This window comes from Curcuma longa, chromosome 20, assembly GCF_044706935.1.
Source record: "Curcuma longa cultivar G26 ecotype Majalengka, Jawa Barat chromosome 20, ITB_CL_G26_1.1, whole genome shotgun sequence".
Taxonomy (NCBI): Eukaryota; Viridiplantae; Streptophyta; class Magnoliopsida; order Zingiberales; family Zingiberaceae; genus Curcuma; species Curcuma longa.
Genome location: NC_133880.1, coordinates 6,884,756 through 6,903,218, shown reverse-complemented (window position 1 = coordinate 6,903,218; position 18,463 = coordinate 6,884,756). Strand labels below are relative to the sequence as shown.

The window sequence follows — 18,463 nt, the reverse complement described above, 5'->3', positions numbered from 1 at the left end:
TTCACTGCCCAATAAAATCTTATCTTTCCATTCAAATACTCATTTTAGATAATAAATATTTCAAACTAAAGGGACCGACAAATTTAAACCCATTGTGAATTCAATCATTAAGAAAAATGAATATTGAATTGAAATAAATGATTATAGTACCTATGAATACACAATCATTTACATCAATAAAAATACTATTATAACAAATACTTTGTAAGTTATATGATCAATTAAACTCTTAAAAACATGAAATAATAGATATTAATATTTATTTTTAAAAAAATCTTGTTTGATGCCCTACAGAGGTAAACCTGTCACTTCGGAAACTTCGAGGGGTAAAATGAGAAGTTTGTGAGCCACGTGAAATATTAATCTTTTCGAACCACCACCGCCGCCTCATCTCCGTTCTCGTGCCGTCCGTCGTCGTCAATTCCCACTGCGTGTCCTTCTTCAACAGCTCCGCCGCTCCTCTCCCAGCCCGAACCTTCCATCTCACCCCTCCCCCTGAATCCGGGAGAGCAGATGTCTATCGCAACCACCGCCCTCACCCGCCTCGATCGCCTCCCCCCGCTCCCCGCTTGCCCCTGCCGCGCCCGATTCGCGACTCCTGTTTCCTGCTCGCTTCTCTTCCTGAGGGATCGGCAGCTACTTCCTCTGCAGCAGGCGACACCAACACATCCTTCGGCCGACGCGTATCGCTGGAGAATCGGCGCCGCCTTCCCAGGTAATGCGAGGTCAATCCCTGGAATCAGCTCCAGCATTAGGGGAAAGTTTAAAAATTCGATCTTTTAGGTGATGCTATCGCTGGGAACCCGAGCAGGGATTTTCGAGGCCACCTGGGTTTGGATGAGCTTCTTTTAGTTGCCGAAGTGCTCTGCGTGGTGCCAGCCATCATGTGTTCGATCTGGGTCCTCGCGAGTAGCGCATTTACCGGAGCATCAAAGGGTTTCCATACGTCGTTTGGAAGTAATATTTTCGTCTTGCAATACTCGCTGCTGGTTGGAGCGGTGGTGGTTGGGAGTGTGATTCGTTGCAGGCAGTGGCGGAGGATTTGCAGGGCGAACAAAGACGGGGTGGTGGTTGGTTTTGTTGGGAGGCTCGAGAAGGTGGAAGAGGATATCCGGAGCTCGGCCACCATCATTAGGGTTTTATCTAAGCAACTTGAGAAGCTTGATACTAGGTTTAGACTCACTAAGAAGGCCTTAAAAGAACCCATTCGCGAGGTAATACCAATCTTATCTTTTTTCTTATAAATCGTATGCTTTGCAGAATCCTTTTTATCATAGTACTCCTCAGCTGGGTTTTTATCCACTATATCTGGTTGCAATCACATGTCCACAGCAAAATTGCATTCTATTACTACGACACAACTGAATGCGGTAGCATTGTACATACCTCATCTAAAGTTTAGTCTTTTTCAGTACACCGTAGGCAGCAATAGGCATCAAACAGTTACTACTTACAAAATCTTACAATGGATGCATCAGATGCTCTACCTTACTTACTGGAACTATTATACAGAAAGGTTAGGAGTTAACTATGCAGAGGTGTATCGTTTAGCAACATAAAAGATAGTTGTTAAATTCAGTCAAACTTAGACAACTGGATTTTTACAACTATTGCAGAAATCTAGGACTGTTAATACCTGCACTACAATGCAGACGTGGCGTCTGGTCAACAAATGCCCTGCCAACACTCTAGTTAATACCACAGCTACTCCACTCCAACTGTAAGTGTTGTGCGAACAGGATGCTGTATAACTATACCATGTCTTGTGAAACTTATCCAAAACACAAGTACAGTGTTGACTAGGCTCCATATTAGCACGCATTATGAAGCAAACCAACTATAAGCATAAGTATATGAAAACTAAGCACGATCTGCGAATGCCTTGTCAAGGAAGATTTGTTACACACAATACTTTGCTTAAAAAGCAAGACCAGGATTTCTTTGAGGCAACGTTTCAAAAGGGTCTGGTGTTGGGCACCATTAGCATGCTAAGTCTTTATTCCGGTAGATGTTGTAAAAGAAAAGTTGTGTCTACTGAAAGATGTTATAACTTGTGAAAGTTGATTCATTAACTGATTATCCCCAGAACTCAAACCATTAGGAAAGGGACCAATCTCTGTAGTTGCATCTTTAATGCTCACCTTCATATATGGGTTGGTATACTTCACTTTACTGCCCACCCACCGAATGCATGTATTGATGAGATATATTATTGGCAATTGTATGATTTGAACCTAGACCTTCTTCTATACTACCATGTTCAAGTGCGTGGCTAATTAATTATTGGAATATTAAGAAAGAGAACAATCTAGATAGTTGCATCCTTAATGACTTGCAAATTTTGTGTGTAGATTTATTATAAATGTGTTTATTTACCAAAATTACTAAACCCCATATAATTGAGGCTAGACTCTGCAATAATCTGAGATAGCAAGCCATTCAAGCAATACCCATTGGAACCTTTATTATAAAATACTATTAATATGTAATATAAAGGACTTTGGAACCTAAGACATGGTTATTATCCCATTAGTATCATTCTTATGTACAATACCTTTATGAGCATATGCAGCTAATGTTGACGCCTGAGAGCAAAAAGATTGGCTTTGCTGATTTTACTACATACTCAGCTATTTTTGCATTTTTGTGTAGCTTCGATAAGTAACTGATGCTTAATCTTTGTATTACATAGCAATTGATTCAGTAAAATAGTAGACAAAAGTTATTTGCCTTGCTGAATGATCAGGAATTTGTCTAACTTTTGGCAAGAGAATCTTTTTTGGATATGATCTAGGAAAGCTACATTAGCCAAGACCAAAAGAAGTGTAGATAGAAATATAACCTTCTCTTATAATATGCTGAACCTTGAAACTTAAAATGAAAAATATTCTTTGTTCCTTGTGCCCCTTTTACAAAACAGAAAAAAAGGAGACATTTGTACAAATTAGCCATCTATATTATTCTATAACTTTTTCTGTCAACTTAAACTTTCTATTTTCTCTCTTCATGCTTTTCTTTTGCCTAATAAGTATATGGGTTGATTAACTCCAAATGCATAATTTGATTCTGCAGACAGCAGCCTTAGCACAGAAGAATTCCGAAGCTACTCGAGCATTAGCTATACAAGAGGAAATTCTTGAGAAAGAGCTTAGAGAAATCCAAAAGATTTTGTTGGGAATGCAGGTGAGGCTTTGTATTACAAGAAAATGTCTTTTTATAATCTCAATTACAGATTTGTACAAGTACTAATTAGCTGCAACGTCTTGGTCTGGTAGTTTCCATCGAGTTTATTTTTTCTGAATAAATATTTGAATTATTTAAAATTTGATGAAGTTTTAGTGGAACTAAGTTGAATATAGGAAAGGCAAGTTGAGAAATTTTAAAAGGAAGAAGTATAGAAAGAATCAAATAAGATGAACAAGAATATTTTTACTGTAAATCTATTATTATGCATAAGAGATATTAAAAAAGTTATTCATACAAAATCGTGATAGCTAAAATCGAGAGCAGAGTTTATAACTATATACCTAGAAACATTTATAAAAGAATGGTTCAACTACTAAGAAAATAGAATTTTTATCTTAAAAAAACGGTAGAAATGAAAATGTTGAGATGGATATGTGAATGTACTAGGAGCTTGCGCTAGATGAATGGCATAGATATGGTCAAAGAGAACCAAATTAATTGACCTTACAAATTTAAGAGGCAAATGAAGTTACAAAAAAGAAATTTCTAAAAAAATTAAACAAGCTTAGTATACATGGCTCAAAAGGAGAGCACGAAACTGATCCAACACTTGGGACATATGGCTTGATTATGTTATTGAATAGTATAGATATGTTCAAATAGGACCAAATCAATTAGAGTTACAAGTTTTAGAAGCAAATGAAGTTATAAAAGAAAACTTAAAAAAAGAGTGCATGAATGATGACACTGATCCAAGTATTTGGGACATAGGGCTTATTATGTTGTTGAATGTTTGGTGAAGTCTGCAGGCTTGGTGTTTTCTTCATTATCTTCTTCCTAATTGATCGGAGAAATTAAGGATTGATGTTTCCTAGGCATAAAATAGATGGAAATGGGTAGGAGCATGATCTGTACATGTAGAGCTTCATCAACTTTGCAATTGCTATTGTTATTCCTTAAGCAACCTATCACTATATAATACACAAAGGAAAGTAAATCTATTTTAAGTTTGCTCCGTCTGAGAAACCCAATTAAAATAATGTTAAAACTAGTATTTGAGTGAATTGATGGTTTTGCAGCAGGTAGGGACCCACTAGCGAATTCCATGAGGAACAAAATGGTGGATTGGTTGTTATTAAGTTACCCATTCTCTTTAGTAAAGCAAACTGTAGTACATTAACTTGAACAGAATTATCATAAATACCTTCTTAAGTACTTTGTGCCCTATGCCATTGCAATCAGACCTGTTTTTGAAATTATCGAAGTTACTGAAAAAGTTCTAGCTTGTTTTACTGACACATGTTTTCCATGTTCGGCTATCCAAGCAATGCTGAAAAAATGTATTTGAATTAATGAACGGTTTTTGGTAGGTAGCAAGCACTAGTAGAGAAAGAACTTCGTGAAGAACACTAATGTCGATTTGTCTTCTTAACTTATCAAATTATCCATTCTCTTTAACAGCATATGAACTTAGAAAAGAATTATCATTAAAACCTTCTCAAATACTTTGTTATGAAAATATCGAAGTTGACAATAAGTTTCTCTTGTTTGATTGACACTTTTTTTCCATGTCCTACACTTAGTTTATTCTTAGTTTACTAAATAATCCATTCTCTTTAGTAAAGCAAACTAGAGTACATTAACTTAGAATAGAATCGTTAAGACCTTCTCATCTATTTTCTTCTCTCTATGATGATTACAAAAATACCCTTAATGTTTGAAATTATCAAAGTTGCCAATAAGTTTCTTTCTTGTTTTATTCACAAATTTTTTGCATGTTCAACACTTGTACTAGTGATGAGGCTAAAACAAAGTATTTGCATGAATCAATAGTTATGGGGCAGTTAGAGAACAGCAGTAGAGAACTTCATGAGGAACTAATGTATGGCTCAGAACACATCAACTTAGAAAAGAACGATCATTGAAACCTTCTCAAGTACTTAGTGTTTTCCATGATTGAAACTATCAAAGTTGCTTATAAGTTTCTAGCTTGTTTTAATGCTATTTTTTCCTATCACACCTTTATTACAGGAGCAACAACAGAAGCAGCTGGAATTGATCCTTGCAATTGGCAAGCTAGGAAGATTTTTGGATACCAAGCAGAGCTCTTCAGAAAGTAGTTCTGCAACTAATAATCCCATTTCGGTGAAGAAAGAACTGGAACTGGAAACCCAGTCAGAAAGACATCTTGGATGAAACATTAGAAGCAGCGGATGTCTCGAACGACATCGAGACAAATCCTTTTCATTTTTACCGAGTTGTAAAGATTTGGAAGAAGTATCAGATAAGCACTTGCCATTGGCATATAGGTGAATAAGTGTTGCAGTATTGGGAGCCCAAATGACTCAAAAAGTTGTTCAAGTCAGAGAGGGAGGAATGGAAACCTTTCAATGCATAGAGCTTGAACAGGATTATTCTTGTTTTATTAGGAATCCATGTTCTCTTCAAAGTTTGTAATGTTTTTCTTTTGATTGCTAGCAAAAATGATCAAGTTCTGAAAATCAAAGTGGCAAAATTTCTACCAACAAGTTCTTTTTTCTTAATAATTTTTGTATTCTTTCATATATTATTATTTTTTATTTTCATCCTATTCTAATTTTGTTAAATATTGCACCGTTTTTTTATTTCTTTTATATGAATGTTATTTGAATGCCATGCATAGATATAAATTCATCGATATCAATCTAAATGTGTAATATGCTGATGCTCATGATTTTGAATCATTTGAATTCAGTTCAATTCTGATTTATCTTCATTACGGAGGAAAAAAATGGAAATTCTAACTGAGATATGATTTTAATTGGAACATGATCAACTTTTGAATTAACAATTAAATATGTCCCCCTAAGATATGATATGGTAGTAACAGATAAGGCCCCGGACATATTTGAGTTGCTTACAATGGAACAGAATTGTAAAAGTGATTAAGAGGTTCAAATTTTGACGAAGTCAAAACAATATCTTATGTTGTGGTTAATTGTCATTTCTAGATTTACTTCATCATAAATAATTATGGGGTCGACTGTGTGGGGTCGTTGGATAGCAGATTTCATCTTTTTGTAAAGAGGTAGTAAAAAATAAGTTCTTGGGACATAATTGAGTTGGTTAGTACAGGATATAAAACCTACTGACTCTACCGGGACAGAACCGGATTCAACTCATAATGCAAGGGCATATAAAGATTTAAAGTCCCGAGCCCGAATCCGTATAAGCAAATCCGAACCTTTCGCCTCCTTTCATGTAGGAGTAGGGTAGGGCACCTGGTCTTATTAATTATTAAAATCGCGGTAGAGCCACTCTTTGGATAGAAGATAGGACCCGATTAGGAAAGACAGAATCTGTAAGAGGTAGGGATTTAAAATGAGTCCCTATCTTTGATGTAGAACCTTATTGTATTGGAGCTCGACCGGGCATTCAGGGAAGACCGGGCATCCTGGGAAGTGAATAAGAATTAAATTTTGACGACTGAGACAATGTTCTTTTCGTAGACGGTAGTAATCAATTGTAGTTTTTTAAGTTAGCTCCTCATAAATAATCATGGGTCCATTTTTGCTGAAGAAAAAATAGTAAAAGATAAATAATTAAAATTTAAAATTCACATGTACTTAGATGTTACGTTAGGAGTAATTTTCATTTTTTAGATTTATTTACTAGATGAAATATAAGATAAGATCGTCATTCATCTCAAAATTAGTCTCTCATTTTTTAATTTATTTGTTAAATGAAATATAAGATCAGATTGTCATTCATTTCAAAATTTGTCGATGAAAACTAGATATCTCTATAAAAAAATAATTTTTTATTTAAAAAAAAAGGTAAATTTCTTATTAGAGGTTGATAAAAAATTTCAATTCAATCAATTATTTACCATAATTTTTATTAAATTGTTTTTATATTGATTTTTTTTTTCTTCGTAACGTGTTTCTCAGCTGTCGTTTGGTTACCCCAGATTCTCTTTTTGGCCAGTCCACCGTGGCATCCTCGTAATTTAGAATCCCTATAAATCCAGGTTAGCGTTTTCGTACCTCCTCAAGTTTCTCTTCCAATGGCGGAGAACATGAAGTTTGTCGGCGCCGCCGGCGTCTGCATCGACGCCCTCAACTCCCTCTTTCTCCGTTTTCTCTCCGAAGGCCCGCGCTTATTCCTCGTCTCCTCCGGCGACGGCGGTCGGATCCTCGGCCGCTTCCTCTTCTTCTCCCTCCACATCCTTTTCTCGATCCTCTCCCTTCTCCTCTCTCGCCTTCCCTCCTTTGCACCTCCCTCCCCTCCTTTACCTCGCACCTCCGCCCCGCCGCTCCCGCTCCCTTCCCCCGCCGATTCCACGAGCGCCGGTCGCGCCCTCTCGCGCGTCCTCTCCGCCGTGTCTCTCGTCCCCGTCGCGTCCCGTAAATACGACCTCGTCCGCTCCATCGCGGAGCGCATCCTCGATGGGAACCTTGTCGGCGGCTCGGACGAGCTCCAGGAGCTCAACCGCTCCGCGCTAGCCGCCACGTTCGCGAGGTCGATCGCCCTCCTCGAGGCCGCCGTCGAGGCGGAGGCGTCTCCGGCATCAGGGGGTGGAGGAAAGATCATGGAAGCGCTGGGAGCGCTGAGGTCGAGAGTGAGGAGGTGGGTCGCGCCGGCGGGAGATGGGAGATTCGGCGCGTCTGCGGAGAAGCTAGCGGCGGAGACACTGTGGCTTGGGCAGAAGATGGCAGAGAACGGCGGCGCCTCAGAGGCGGTGGCATCGTGGGGGTCGGCGTCATGGCTCGCAGCGCTCGCCATCTCCGCCGAGCCGCGGCTTCAAGTCGGGCTTGTTCGGGTTTGCGGTAACTATCCTTTTCCCTCTGCCTTACGATTGATGATTGGAAGAAGCTTTGGAGCCTTTCTCTTCTTAGCGGCCATGGCCGAGAAAAGCATCTTCTGGAGCCTTTTTTTTTAAAAAAAATCATTCAATTTATTTTCTTGCGTCCGATCACATCAGAGTTACAGAAAATTTAATTTTGTCAAATACTTCTATGATGAACAATATTTCTATACACACCATATGAAGGCTGAGGGGTAGGGACTGACAATTAGAAATGCTACTTCACTTTTGGACACCATATGAAGGCTGAAACAAAGCTGAGAGATAAATGATAAGGACTGACAAATAAAATATTTGTTTCCTTGAGAGATAAATGCTCCCAAGTTGCTTTCCATGAAGCAAGATACTTGATGTTGTGAATCTTTCAGATCTAAGTAAATTTAAAAAAACACACATCATTACATTTGATAAATATTAGATTACTGCAATGAGCTAACAATGAGCTCCTCTTCACTTCAACCATTTTGTTTAATTGATAGGAAATTCATTCCTTAGGATCCTTTGTTTATTATGACCTCTCTTTCATATTTCTCTTGACTATTTTGGTTGTTCTTTTCTTAATTACTGAAGCTACACTATGTGTATTTGTTTTTTTGCTTCTAGTTAGTGTATTAGTGTAATCCTTGGCTGCTAGGAGTTGACTTTTGCTCAAGTTAAATGTCTTATTAATTTAGTAATCTCAAAAATATGCATATAAATTTGAATGTGACTCATAAATTCATCGACAATCATTAATAGATATACTGGTGACATAGTAGATACTTGTTTTCCATCTTATAGACAGTAACTTAAGAGATTTTGGTGTTATAATGATAGAGTCTTTCATCGAGATTAATTGAGGAATACATCCATGTAGCTGATCCTAAATGCTTGAGACTATCAAAGCTATAGCTTGATGATGGTAGATATCCCTTATTAGCTTTGACTAAAAGCATTAATGATACATCGAAACAAACCAAATGATGTATCCAGGATCTAGTTATCATTCTCTACAAGGCAAAATTAGATAGAAACCGAATGCAATGGCAAGCAAGGGGTTGACCTGAATCCAACACTTCAAGTATAAGCCCATCAAATGGAGACTTAATCCCCTAATGGGGATTTAATCCTTTCATTACACCTATCTTTTAACCCATATAACTATTGGATCACTCTCTTTGGGAAATCTACCTAAATAGATTTATTGACACTAATGAAATATTAATACACCACATATTGAAGGCTTTCTTACCGCTGTAAATTTTCTCCACCACATATTGAGTTGATATCTTAATTATGACAGTAATGTGGATAATCCTATGAGTAATCAAACTCTAACATGCCAAGGTGAATCAGATTTTGTCTTCTCAAACCAAATAAGTACAGTTTTAAATTGATCGCTGGATCTCAGATCTCAGTATTCATTGAATCAATTTATTCCAGAAACAGCATGACATTGCAAACCTTCAAGCAGATTGCAAACTGTTTTGAAGATGTTTTCCCCCCTATTTTTTGAGTACACAACTGAATGAGTCGTTCACTTATCAATTTTTTATCATGTAATCCTAATTTTATTTTCCTTGGTTTTGGGTCAGAGTACTTTGTCTGAAAACATTGATAAGATCAGTCTGTTTGATTACAGATACAGCAATTACAATCTTAATGTTGAACCAATGTGAGCAATGCATTCTTAAAAATCAACCCTTTTACATAACCAATGCTTGTGTCAAAAAAGAAGAAACAAAATATTAAACAAACAAGCAATTGTTCTTCATTTAGGAAATGGTAGAAATTTCTTTTTTTTTTCAGATTAAAACAATCTTCAGGTATCAATCTTTTCTTGTTAACATTCTGCAACATATTTTTCCTCTCCATTATTATGTTCAAAGCTAAGTTATGAACCACTGATTCGGTAACACACTACTGATTATCTTTCTATTGTTGTGTTCATAGTATTTATGTTCAAGCACACCAACTCTAAGGAATTGGGGCGAGATGATGGGATAGATACCGCAAGCTCTCGATTGGCGATGTTGAAGACATGGTTGCCATTGCTTTGCCATGCATGCTGCGGAGTTGACAATCCCATATTAAGCATTCGAGAGAAAGCAGATATGGTCAGCATATTGGAGGAAACGATCGAGAAACTTACTTGGGAGGAGCAAGAAGATGTTCTATCTCTCTGGTTTCATCACTTCATCAGTGCTGATTCTGACTGGCCTAACCTTGAATCATGCTACATGCGCTGGTACTCTGAATCTCGAAAGCTCCCTCTAAAATGACATTCTACCTTGTTCAATAGAACAACTACACATTATCTATAGTGATTCACTTGGAAGATCGTCCCCGTGCCAGAAAGATAGCTTTAGACAAACAAATATTACTAGTCGGTACAGGTCAACTGTTAGCTTGTGTATATATATTGTCCTATGATGACAGGCAATAATAGCAGGTTATTGAAAGAGTGAATCACTGTTAAAAGGTTCGATATGTTTAAAGGTTCGATATTACTTCATCTTTATCATTCTCCTACTTATCATCTTCGATATGTTTAAAGGTTGGTTCCACTTGATGACCACTAACTACAAAAATTGTGCTCGTTGTTAAACTTAAGTCACTTAATTGTGCTTGTTGTAGGACTCAAGATGCCGCATAATATGAGCATAAATTGCACTCGTTGGACTTAAGTCACCTATTAAGTCCACCTATTTGAGACCTTACGTTGCAATTTAAATTATTAGTATTTTATTCTAAATTAAAACTAATTTAATATAAATAAACTATTAAGATTTTTCAAATATAGTTATTTTTCTTCATTGTATTTGATGTTTTTTCTATTAAAATATCCATATTGGTGTTAACGTGTCAGAATCAATGTGGATAAGTGTTATTACCCTCACATATAAGTTAGCATTTAATGTTTTAAACACCCTCACATATAAGTTAGCATTTAATGTTTTAAACACGATTAATTTGGATGATTATATTTATTTATTTAATATAAATATAAAATAAGAATAAAGATGAATGAGAAGTAGAGGTGAGTATTCGGTTAAAATCAAATTGAATTGAACCGAATTAATCAAAAATCGAATAAATCGATTTTTTTTGAACCAATCGAACCGATCGAATTTTTCAATAAAAACCAAACAAATCGAATCGATATTTTATCGATTAATTCGGTTTTCAACCGAATTAATCAAAATTTTTTAAATATTATAAAAATTTTACTAATGAATTAGAGATTTATAAATTTATTTACTTAAAATTTATAAATTATTTTTTAATTTAATTAATTTGGTTTAACTGAATAAGGAATTTTAAAAATGAAATCGAACCGAATTAATCGATTTTTTTTAGAAAAAATAACCGAAATTCTGAAATAACTGAACCGAATTTTTAATCGGTTCGGTTCGATCGATTTATTTGATTTAACAGAATTTTTGCTCACCCCTAATGCGAAGATAGTGAGATGTATAAATAATGAATATTAATATTAAAATTATATATATATATATATATATATATATATATATATATATATATATATATATATTAATATAATTATAATAAATTATAGTAATGTGTTGAAGAGAGGGCACGGATACCCTCTAGCATCCAATCGATCGTTTTATTATTTCTATGTTTGATTTGGTTATAACGGTGCATTACATAATTGAGTTGGTTATAACGGAGCATAATTGGATAAGAGCATTTTATTTACATTAAGATTAAAAAAAAATATTTGCCACTTTTAATTGATAGGAAATTTCGGCCCATTACACTCCAACCAGCCCGTTCTTCAATGGGCCGTTCCGAACCGGACGGAACCGCATAACTAAATCTCATTATAAATTCTCGGCCACTCGTTCGCATCCTGCTATCGGATCGCTCCTTGGCCTTCGACGATTCCTCTTCGAAACCCTAGAATCCAGATCGAGCTCGTCGCCGGCTATGTCTCACTTCGGGAGAACAGGGCCGCCGGATATCAGGGATACCTACTCCCTCCTCGTCCTCAACATCAGCTTTCGTGAGTGCTTTCTCTTTTTGTTCGTTCTCTTCGCGGCTTTCCGATCTGTATTTAGTGTTAACGTCGCTTGCCCTTTTGAATTTCTAGGTACCAACGCCGATGATCTCTTTCCTTTGTTTGATCGGTACGGGAAAGTGGTTGACGTCTTTATTCCGAGGGACCGGAGGTGAGCGTTGGTTGTTTGCTGTTGTATTTTGTGGGTTATGTTTATTAATTTATCTTTTTTGTTTGTATCTGGGAACTTGAAGGACTGGGGAGTCTCGGGGGTTTGCTTTTGTGAGGTATAAGTATGCAGATGAAGCGCAGATGGCTGTCGACAGGCTTGATGGCAAGTTTCCTCCATTATGTCTTTTTTCCTTCCAAAAATTGAGGTGTTAATGTTTGGTTTTTTGTGTGAAGTAATCTGAAACTAATGGTGAATTATGAATTATATTTGATATTATAGGGAGGGAAGTTGATGGTCGGAATATTATGGTTCAATTTGCCAAATATGGACCAAATGCTGAACGCATGTAAGCTATGAAATTTCTTACATGTTTTAGAATGATAACTAGACTCTTATAATAAATTATTGATTTTTTAATCTCAATTAATCATCTTTCATATGCTGTATTAAATAAAACGACAAAGTGTTACCATATTAGTGATTATTGTGGAACTTAATGTTGTATAGATTCATATGTTGTGCATACTAGTTGAAAATTGCCTCTCGTTTAGTTTAATTGTCTCTAATTTGGTTGGCACTCAAAAGCTTTTTGAAGTGTACTTTAGAAATTGAAAAACTAACAATTGTTAGAAGCGTGCAAAATAATATATATTGGGGGAGGGGGTGGGGGGAGGTGGAATGGAAAAAAATTGTAAAATGGATGAGATTGCCCTTATGAAAAGTTTTGCACTTACAAAAAATTCTGTGTAGGATTTTTTGTTAACGATAGAGATTTTAATGATTGGCTAAACTTTGGTTGAGGAACTAATTTAGTTTATATCCTTTGGTCATTTTTTAGTAAAGTGGTATTTAGTTGTTGGCTCTATTGAGATACTAATAAAAAGAAAAGATATTCTAGATTATCTGAGCATGGGAAATTGTAGGCTGTTTGAAGTTTATAGGTTTAGTTTGTTGAACTATTTCATATTGGGAACATCTTTGGATAATGGCCGGCTACATAAGTTGATGGGTCATTTTGGGGGTTTGTCAATTTGTCACTTTTCTACTCTCATGATAATATATCTAAAACTTCAAAAAAAAAATCTGTAGGGCAGAATTTATGGTTGAAGGGTTTAACCAAACAACAAATTCTTGGTTGTTAATGATGGATTAAGGCCCCATTGTTAGTGATACATTAAGCCAAGGTGACTCTTTGTAATGCCAAAGACAAGGATTCAGTTTGCCATTAGACTGTACTTCATTATTTTTTTATGTGCATTTCTTTTGACTAATGTTTTTGTGTTTGTCTTATCATTAAAATTCATTTATGCCCTGATAACTTTTGTCTTTTGTCAGTCATAAAGGAAAAATTATGGAAGCAATCCCAAGCAAACGGGGAAGATCAAGAAGTCGCAGCCCTCGCCCCAGGTAAGGCATTTCTGAGCAACTGAAATGTTTTTTGCCCTGAATCTTATTGTGAATGTGGATTCTCTTTCCATGTCAATAACTTTAAAAAGTTGCATTTGTTATGCAAAAATGATTCTATTGTAGACTTGTCCTTTCTGAATGAACAGTGCATATATGTCTCTTTAAATTCTTGCAAGATGACATCAGTAATAAATTAGGCCATGGAATCTAAGAAGCTGCTTGATGGTGGAGTCGGATCTAATTAACTCTTTTTTTGCTTTGATTTGTGTAAAAAAAGTAAACTAAAGAACAAGGCAAACTTCTAACCTTGCAGTTTTCAATTCAGGCGGTTCATACTTTTTACCACTTCTTTCTTTTTATGCTTTATTTTTTTTTTTACTTTCTTTGTTATATTAAGGGCAGACAAGGCTTGGTAGCCTTCAATGTCTTTAAGTTTTTTTTTTTTAATTTTTTGCCTCTAATTGTTGTCAAACCATAGGCTTAAAAAATTATGCAGCTTGAAGCAAACAAGTAGTGTTGTTACTTTGATCAAAGGCTTAGATATCTCATTATCCTTCCTCAATTCCACACAAAGGGCTTGTGTCTGTTGACTAAATTGGCTTGTCAAGCCATGATTCATCCTATGAAAAAAAACTAATATTATTTTCTTTATGTTTCAGCTAAGATTATCCTTGAACAATGTAACTGTTAAGTAACTGACAACTACAAGTTTTTGCACCTTCATTCTTACCATTCAAAATGTCTTTGGATGCTTTCTGGGCTGTTTATCTTTTTCCACTTGTATTAGCAAACTTTATGATTATCTAGCAGACATAGAGACAGCTATCGAGATCGAGAATATAGAAGGCGAAGCCGCAGTCGAAGCAGAGATAGGTATGAGAGAGAGAGGTATAGTGACCGTGAGAGAGAGAGTCGTCGCCGAAGTCGAAGCCGAAGTCGAAGCCGAAGCCCTAGTAGAAGTCCTGACTATCACAGGAGCCGTCGAAGAGATAGCTATAGGAGCAGGAGTGCTTCTTATGACAGGTAACATTTTGCAGAGGTGCCTTTTTGCTTCTAACTTACTGTGCATATTGTGACCTCTTTTCTTTGTTTCCAGTGCTTCACCAATTAGGCGTAGTCCTAATCCTGCAAGGAGTCCATCACCCCATCGCACTCCTCCCTCAAGCCCCGAGAAAGTGAGCCACGGTGCAAAGTCACCCCCTCCAAAAAGTGTTTCTCCTGCAGGTCGCCGTGCAGATTCTCGAAGCCCATCTCCTCACAGCTCAAATGAGGTACTTAACATTACATATTCTGATATCTTCCTTTTGCTCTTAATGCATAGTTATGTTTTGTAAAATTGCATAGTTAATTTAAAATTCTATTTTGCAGGATTGATGGATGCTTAGGTTTTGAAGAACTTGTGTGACAATTGCTGTGTTACTTTTTGTTCGCTGGGCTGCTATAAGGTTACATGTTGTCTTCATTAGACTCAATGGTAGCTTTCAAAATGACTCGCAGATGGTGTTAAACTAGTTTTGGAATTTCCAGGTTTAATTGTTGGACAATTCTGTTCTTGTGTAACTTAATACTATCTGCTTTCTTCCCTTTATTAATCTTCTGGAACTATTTGCTCACCATTATCATTGCTCATCTGGACTGCATTGTGCATTTTCTAGTTATCTGTTCGTGAAAAGTGCTGATGTGGCCTGTGACAAGATGATATCAGAAGGATATTTCCTTGCTGTTCATCTTCTGGCTGATGATTTTTGAACTTCATAGTTATTGTGATATGATGGTCGTGTTGGGGGTTGTTGATGGTGCTGTTGGGGGTTGTTGATGGTGCTGTTGAACCAGCCAAAACTTTGCAGGTTCAATCGGTGGACAATTCCTATTATTACATCACTTAAATTTTTTTTCACGACCTATTCATTCATCATTATCAGCACTTATACTGAACTGCATTGTGTATTTTCTAGTTGCCTGATCCTGAAAAGTGCTGATGTAGCTGTGACATGATATTAGACGGATATTTCCTTGCTCGTTATCCTCTGGCTGATGATCTTTGAAACCCATAGTTGTTATGATATGATGATCGTTGTTGGTGCTGTTGAACCAGTCCTTTTGGTGGTTGTATGATTCTCTGGTGATACATACTCCGCTGGAGGTTGCAGTATGCATTGAACCATATATAACAAATATGTTGATGGCCTCTTAGTTGGTAAGAATCATGTCTTCCTGTGTTCTAATTTCTAATAATGCTACCACATGTTTGCAAGTCTTGTAGCACACGAGCAGTGGTAGCTGGGACGAAGACCATGCTTTCCTGTTTCAGTTTATGCATGATGATTTATATTCTCTGGACTGAGCACATGGATATGATGCAGTACACCTCAATGGTTGTGCATCTATTGATGGTCTAGCACAATTAACAGCAGCGTCAACAACTTCTAGGTTTTGACATGGAAAATTTTACTTTTTTATGATTATTATTATAATACTGGTGATTTGGTGCCCATATCCTGTTAGGTTTTGCAAGTCATTGTTGTCTTGTAGATCCTTTCTCCCTATACTTTTAGCTTGAAGTTGCTCTTGTTGAAACATAGGAATAGGAATAAGATTCATAAACTTGACTCCAAATATAGTTAAGAAAAACATGGTTTATGGTTTGATGATGGTGATAATGCAGGTCGTGTAGGTTATGTGTTTGTTATTGTGAGCTGGGAGGGGATTTAGTTGTACATATGCATTTTTACTAACAAGCTTACTTGTATTCATGCACAAAGCAAACAGAAATCAATAAGAAAAATGATTTCCCAATGCTGGGGAGGGGATTGCATGTTGTCTTTACCTGATTGTTTCATTACTGGTGATTACTGGACCCGGACCCCTTTTTGTGTGAAACAACACTAGTCCTTGATATATTGCTCGAATTTGATCTTAACGCCGTGAAATAAAATTTGCTTGTTTAATTCGAATTTTGTTGTATAAATTGACTCTTAAGGATTTGTTTGTTTGAATGTTTGTCATGTGTTATGAGTCGATTTCTGGATTTATTGTCTTTTACGATTTTGCATTGAATTTACTTCTTCGACAACCTATTCTTCTGACTTTTATATCATGCCTTGGTGTTTTTGTTTTATATCTCAAACCATGGTGCAGCATTAGTTTTTTTTCTCCTGAAAGTATATTTGCTTTTCAAGGTACATGAAAAATCAAAGGTTATTTTAGTGACAAATCAGCTTGCAAAGGGCCAATCGAACATGATGTCTTAGTGAAAGCTATATTTCAGTTATTTTCTGATTAGATTTTTTAGTAAATTTTAGATGTTTTATAACTCTCTTAAAGCTTCGTTAGGCCCTTTATCATTATTATTATTTCAAAAAGGTTTGCTTAAGTCGCCCTCGTGTCTAAAATGATTTTGGTCCTCAGCATCGTTTGCGAAAAAGGTGAAGGTAAAAATAATTAAAAAGTCTAAACAAATGTTTGGAAAGGAAAATAAAGTCTAAATGATAAGATGTCGTTGTAACACTAATTATGTTTTATAAAACTATATAATTTATCGTAGTATTCGAATATATTTTGGTAAAATAAGGGTGATAAGATAGTATTAGACAAATTGATTAATGATTTATTAAAGTGTTATTAATAGCTATAGATTTTTATGAAACAGTCAATTTTAATTAAAATTTGGCTTTATATTATTTTTTATGCTTAATATAACTATTTTTATTTTTCGTTTAACCATATTTCATTAAAATATGTTTGTGTTAAAATAAGATATAAATTAAGTACCAGGGGAAGTAAAGAAAGCATTTTTTTTAAAATCTTAATTTCTATTAAGATCCATATTAAGAATTTGTATATTATTTTTATTTAAAACAGGAATCAAGCCCCCTATTAATTGCATTATTCTTATTTTAAATTTATATAAAACCTGATTAAATGCAAAAGTATGTATATAATTCTTGTAAATTAAATCATTTTCAAATAGTCGTAATATATTAGTTTTTATGTATTTTTTTTGTCACTCGATTACTTTGTAGATTTTTAGTTACTGACACGGATTTAGGGTTAGGAAAATTTTTGAGATGATTTTTGATAAAAGTATATAGCATATCATAGAGACCTTATAAGTTACATTCTAATTTCTGACATGGATTTAAATTTTTAAAATTATTATAAAAATTGACACACAATCTAATTCAGATGGTGATAATTTTACTAATTTTGGATGATTTTATAACACTTACTATTTACAATGCCTTTGATCAAGGAACCTAATTTAATGGTGAGTTCTCATTCTTTTAAATGTTTTATCTAATTTTTATTTTTTAAAAATCTTTAAACTATTTAAATTATTTAACCTTTTTTTTTTAAATTTTTATGTATTTTTATACTAAAACTATTATAATCCAAACCTTTTTAAAACTTACTATTATTTAAATTTAGTGCTTTCCTGCATCTGGGTAATAATTTGTTGCATGAAAACTGATGAAATACATAAAAGACACAAACATGGAAATAAAATCCACTTGTATGCAAGTGCGACCTAGCTCTTGCTGTGTCTTTCATGCTAGTATTTCATGTTAGTTTTTCATGCAATAAATTATTACTATATCTAATGTAATTTAAATTTTAAAAATGTATTTTAAAAAATCATAAAAATTCCTTTGGACATAATACTAGTAGAAATAATGACAAACTTGAAGGGATATACATAATTATTTGTCTAAAATTAACGAATAATCTCATAAAATTATTGGTTCCTTAATTAGGATGGTAAATAAATTAAATAATTATTAATAATGTTGAATAATTTTGAAAAATTTATAATTGTAAAAATTTAAAATTTTAATTTGACATGGACTGG

The 18,463-nt window shown here is 35.1% G+C and overlaps 3 protein-coding genes across 3 annotated transcripts; all 3 read left to right on the top strand.

Moving 5' to 3' along the window:
- Positions 1 to 407: 407 nt before the first annotated feature.
- Positions 408 to 5,706, top strand: LOC141814025 (uncharacterized). Its single transcript, XM_074702025.1, has 4 exons — positions 408 to 715; positions 784 to 1,214; positions 3,073 to 3,183; positions 5,218 to 5,706. The coding sequence occupies exons 1-4, from the start codon at positions 514 to 516 to the stop codon at positions 5,380 to 5,382; spliced, it is 909 nt and encodes a 302-aa protein (XP_074558126.1). The 5' UTR covers positions 408 to 513; the 3' UTR covers positions 5,383 to 5,706.
- Positions 5,707 to 7,156: 1,450 nt separating this feature from the next.
- On the top strand, positions 7,157 to 10,526 carry LOC141814024 (uncharacterized). The gene is made up of 2 exons (XM_074702024.1): positions 7,157 to 7,994; positions 9,965 to 10,526. The coding sequence occupies exons 1-2, from the start codon at positions 7,232 to 7,234 to the stop codon at positions 10,291 to 10,293; spliced, it is 1,092 nt and encodes a 363-aa protein (XP_074558125.1). The 5' UTR covers positions 7,157 to 7,231; the 3' UTR covers positions 10,294 to 10,526.
- A 1,381-nt stretch (positions 10,527 to 11,907) lies between these two features.
- On the top strand, positions 11,908 to 16,108 carry LOC141813525 (uncharacterized). Its single transcript, XM_074701493.1, has 9 exons — positions 11,908 to 12,207; positions 12,290 to 12,369; positions 12,487 to 12,553; positions 13,543 to 13,614; positions 14,422 to 14,637; positions 14,711 to 14,885; positions 14,983 to 15,141; positions 15,270 to 15,461; positions 15,570 to 16,108. Exons 1-7 carry the CDS (start codon positions 11,966 to 11,968, stop codon positions 14,986 to 14,988), a joined length of 858 nt encoding a protein of 285 aa, XP_074557594.1. The 5' UTR covers positions 11,908 to 11,965; the 3' UTR covers positions 14,989 to 15,141; positions 15,270 to 15,461; positions 15,570 to 16,108.
- The last annotated feature ends 2,355 nt before the right edge of the window (positions 16,109 to 18,463 follow it).